General features: G+C 37.5%; 1 protein-coding gene across 1 annotated transcript; it reads right to left on the reverse strand.

Annotated features, from left to right (window-relative positions):
* Positions 1 to 2,893: 2,893 nt before the first annotated feature.
* LOC106292666 (heat stress transcription factor A-4a) lies at positions 2,894 to 4,814 on the reverse strand. The gene is made up of 2 exons (XM_013728307.1): positions 4,102 to 4,814; positions 2,894 to 4,000 (listed from the first exon to the last, which is right to left on the reverse strand). Exons 1-2 carry the CDS (start codon positions 4,321 to 4,323, stop codon positions 3,068 to 3,070), a joined length of 1,155 nt encoding a protein of 384 aa, XP_013583761.1. The 5' UTR covers positions 4,324 to 4,814; the 3' UTR covers positions 2,894 to 3,067.
* Positions 4,815 to 5,282: the final 468 nt, after the last annotated feature.

Raw genomic sequence — 5,282 nt, forward strand, 5'->3', positions numbered from 1 at the left:
CATATCACAGCAACATCATCCAAGATTTCGTGTGTGTGTGTGTATTTGAGGTCGATGACTCAATATGTTCGATCAGATTGTGGCATGGCCGATGGTCAAGAAGAACCAACTATCATGTTCGAGGACGAAGCATATTCTGCCCAAGATCTTCATCACCCACGGATTGCAGAAAATTGGAGAGGTCCAAGGGACCTTCAGTAATGTCCAATCAGAGGGAGCAATGTGTGTTGTACTCTTTTTCCTTCACCATGGTTCTGTCCCAATTGGGTTTTCCTGGTAAGGTTTTAATGAGACAACATTAAAGCACATCACAAGCTCTAAATGGTTATGGCATCCAAGGGGGAGTGTTATGAACCAGATTGTGGATGGCTCATAACCAAGAGATTATGAATTGTAATTTTTCCATTTATCTATGACGGTGTAATCTCCTATATAAGGAACCTTTATGTTATGAATAAAAATAGTCTTTTCCATTACTTTTATAACAAAAGGAATATAGTTATAAGGTGAATTGTGTGAATATCCATAATAGCCAATAGGGAGAAAATTAAAAAAACAGTCATGACCATAATTTTTCACCAACCCTGAAGATACCCGCGCGTAATTGTGTGACACACAAGTAGGTATGTCAAACAGGTTGGTCCGTCTCATCTCGTCTCGTACCGCAACGGGCTCGTCATCTCGCGGGTCAGGTCCGCGCGGAATACGTTCTCCGCCCTGCCAAAGTGCATAGTCCCTTACAGGCCGTTCTCCGGGCTGGATGCCAAAGGAGTGCATCAAGACGCTTCTTCACGCTGCAGGCTGCTCCAGGACGCTTCAGGCTGATCCACTACATACCTAAGTGCACATAATGAAAATACAAGAAGCATCTACTATTCAAGCTCAACAAAATTCAAAACAAGTTGCTACACTATTTGACAATAAGACACAATCACAAGCAGTCAACATCAATATATCAGAGATAGAACATGACAAACTAAGCTAAGCAGAATCAAATATCTGAGTAGTAAAACTTACAATGCTTTCAGCTCTGTTTCGTATCTTCTTTTACTCCTTGTTCACCTTCAAAAACACACAAAGAAAACACAGAGACTGAACACGAGTAATTTCACTTCAAGAAACTATCAATATCAGATTACAAGCTTAAAATGACATTCCAATTGCCATCACCAAAGATACAGAATGCGTTTCATACCTTCTTGGTGAAGAGGAGAAGCTTTGGTGTTGGAGCTAAGAAGACTAAAATCTCCGGTGGTGGATCGAAGCTGAGGAGATCCAAAAGAAGAAGATAATCCACCTGAAATAAGGAGCTAGAGACTTAGAGTGTTAGAACAAACAAAATATAAATCCACAACAAACCATGTTTGAACTTTCTTTACCTGTGACATGTATGCAGTCACCGTCGATGAAGAACCCATTACCGGAGCTGGATCTTCGTCTTCGGTGGAGAGGGAGTTTGGAGACTTTTTCTAGTGGCTTAAAGAAGCTCCACTCTTAGAGATATAAGACACATGGGAGTTTGGAAATATCATCCACCTTCAAATTTTGGTCACCAGAGCTTCATTTGCCGTCGGCGAACATCTATGGACGAATCGCTCTCTCTCTCTCTCTCTCTCTCTCTCTGTCTCTCTCTCTCTCTCTCTCTCTCTCTCTCTCTCTCTCTCTCTCTCTCTCTCCCCAGAAACAAGTTTTGACCAGCGAGGGCCGCTACTCTGCAGGCTTACCAAATGCCGGTCCAATCCCACCCTGCATCAAGTTTTACCGGGCCAGTCCTACAGTCAAGGTTCCACTTTGACATTCCTACATACAAGACATCTAAAACATAAGGCATGCAATTTTACAGTATTACCAGGAGACATTGTTCTATTTAATCACATATAGTATAGAATATCAATTTTACAGTATTGTCTATACAAATAAATAAATAATATTTCATTTATCCATTCCATTTACATATGCACTGGGCCATTACGTGTAAATAAAAAAATATATGCTGAGTTTCAAATTTGATTATAGGTGCTATCAGTCTTAAGTAGAGTGAAGATAAGCAGTATGAAATCTACAAATGTTTGGGTGGAGTCGACATTGGTATACGTCTACAAGACAATATAGACTTAAGATTCAATGCTGAGATCGAATTTCCGAGGAAAAACATTTTCTAACTACATGAAGTTTACGTTAATATGGTAGAAACCATCCAATATATGAAAATGTGTCAACAATTACACGAAGTTTATGTTAATACATGTCACATGTACGAAGTAAATAATAATATGGTGGCAACATCACAATCGGGTTTAATTGATTTTAATCTGAGTTAATAGGGTCAATCCGTAATTTACTAAACTTAATAAACTTAATGATTTATTAAGTTTAATAAACTTAATAAACTTAAACTTAATAAACGTAATAAATTTATTAAGTTTATTAAATTATTAAGTTTATTAAGTTTAGTAATTTTTTTAATTTTAATAAGTTTAATAAATTAAAATTAAGTTTAATAAATTTATTAAATTTATTAAGTAAGTTTAATAAATTATTAAGTTTATTAACAAAATCAATTAAATTTATTTAACTTAATAAATCATTAAATTTATTTAACTTAATAAATTGACCCTATTAACTTAGCTTAAAATCAAGTAAATCCGATTAATGATGTTTCCATCATATCATCATTTACTTCGTACATGTGACATGTATTAACATAAACTTGGTGTAGTTGTTGACACATTCTCATACATTGGATAATTTCCACCATATTAGCGTAAACTTCTCGTAGCTAGGAAATTCTTTTCCAATTTCCAATGGTTAAGTTCTGAGTTATGTACATGTCTCTAAGCCAGCTGGAAGAGGTGTACTACCACCTCATTTTTCTATCTGATCGTATAGCTCAAATTCGAAGCTGCACGATTCCAATACTAGGTGATAATCTTGTACATATACAAAATCTTACATAGGTGTTAAGTGTGAAGGGACATACATGTGATGATGAAAAGCAGAACCAGACCCAAATACTTACAACCTGATAATGAACTGGTATATTACAAGAAACTAAAAGACAGATCTTTCAAGAAGTCAGATGTCCAAGCTGTTCTGTAATTGCATTTACATTCCTCGAAGTCCACCAACATTTCTCACTTCGATCTTCACCTTTATCCTCTTTCCTCTCTGGTTGAACTTCCCGTTGCTCGGTTGAGCCAGGATTCTCTGTCAAAAACTGCTGCCAGAAGACATCATTCACTCCTGCTGCTGGTGGAGGAGGAGGAGCAACAATGTTCTGTTCTTCTGAAACATCAGGCTCAGAGTTCATGTCCATGATCTTGACAGGAGGAGATTTAGGACACGTGTCGATACTTAGCTGGATGCAAGAAAGAGGAGGGCTTTGAGGACAAGTAGATGATTCATCCACATCAAGTATCATCATGCTTCTTGTTGATTGTGCCATGCCCTCACAAGAATCATCAGATACAGATACAAGATTCTCCCAAACCTCTAACTGTTCCACCTGATGTTCTGTTTCATCTGAAGCGCTCGTAGAGCCTTCCTCTCTCACAACAACACAAGTCCGGTTATCTTCCAACATCCTAGGGAGCCTCCTCTTCCTCTCGTTCGTGTCAGGTAGACACGGCGAGAGATTTAAAGCAAGCTCTGGTGTTTCCATAACCTGAGAGACATAAGAATCCATTGTTTTCTGACGCTTCTCCATGTGTTGCAACTGATCTTTCAGCGTCTTAACGTGTTGCTCAAACACATCTCGTTCTTGCTCTTGTTTATGTAACTTCTGAAGCAACCCTTCTTTCTCCTTGGTGAGTCTCTCGATCTGACTACTCATTCTCAGCCGTTCTGAATCCGTCAACGGGTTCTGCTGAGATTGGAGGTTAGGTAGAGAGTGGCTGTGAACGGGTTTGCGTCTATGAATGTTCTTCATAAGATGAGGTTGGCCTCTCACGAAATCATCATTCGCAAACTCCCACTGCTCAGGATCAGCTTTTCTAAAACCCTACAAAACAAAAACCTCAACTGAACTTGGCCCACAAGGAAAAGATCTTTTGATCTTTAGGTTTGAAAAAAAAAAAAACAGAGGAGTAACTTAACACTTACGTATGTGTTAAGCTGACGGATGAAGCTAGAGAAGTTGTTGTGCTTGAAGAATCTTGGAAGAAGGTCTCTTGAAAACTCTGGTGGGTTCCAAACGATGAAGCTTCTGTTGCTCCGACTCCACGAGACGATTGAATCAGAGGAGGAATCATCAACCATCTCGTATGTTTTTGTGAGGAAAGGTGGGAGTGAGCTTGATGAGCCTCCATGATTACTCTCATCCATCTCTAACACACCTTAAATCTCACACAAGAGCAGAACAAAGAGACTCTTGTTACCAAAGATCAAAACTTTCAATCCTAGAAGCTAAAGATAGAAAAGCTCTGTTTTAAAGAAAAATAGAAAAGCTCTGTTTTAAAGAAAAACCCTAAAAAAAGCTTTGAACTTTAACAAAGTGGGAGACGAATCTCTTAAACCCAACACTGTTTAGCAATGAAGCTAGAAACTTCTTAAAACCCTTATGAAAATTCAACGAGTTTTGATCACTTTTCGTATTAAATCAGAGGAAAAAACAAACTTTGCTTCTCGAAAACTCTCTACTTCTCGAACACAACAAGCTTCTGGACTTGTGGTATTTATTCAGACAGAGAAGTTGAAAGTTGAAACAGTTTGTCTTCTTATGCATCTCGCGGCCAAGACGACGACCGAAGAAAAGTAAACCAGTCGATCGATCGACCCGGTCATTCAATAAGAAGAAAAGTCAAAGGTCTCGTCCATTTTTGAATAATAAAAACTACGCCTTTAACGGACGAACAAACAATAGACAAAATAATTAGCCTTTTAAGATAAAAAAAAGGTACGAATCGCAACGCAACACCCAAGTTTGTAGAGAGAGAGATTGGGTTTGGTGGAAATTTTATTTGTTTTTATTGTTTTTTGAGATGGTGTGGGAGCTGTTTTAATATATGCTGTACTTTTTAATTATATCAAGTCAATGAAATGTATCAACGAAAAATCTTACATATCTTGTTTGTGTATGTTGAAGCGTTTATGACCGTAAGAAATTTTATAGGGATTTTATTAATAAATAAAGTCATTTAGGATTTTACGAAAGGATCAGCTAAAACATCCGTAAATTTTTATTCGATTTGTTATCTGCTTTCGATTCGAATCAAAAAATCTAGATACCAATCTACAAAGCAAATCAAATACTAATATGCAATATCCACAAGAAATAAAACAAA

Source organism: Brassica oleracea, chromosome C1, assembly GCF_000695525.1.
Source record: "Brassica oleracea var. oleracea cultivar TO1000 chromosome C1, BOL, whole genome shotgun sequence".
NCBI classification, from domain to species: domain Eukaryota; kingdom Viridiplantae; phylum Streptophyta; class Magnoliopsida; order Brassicales; family Brassicaceae; genus Brassica; species Brassica oleracea.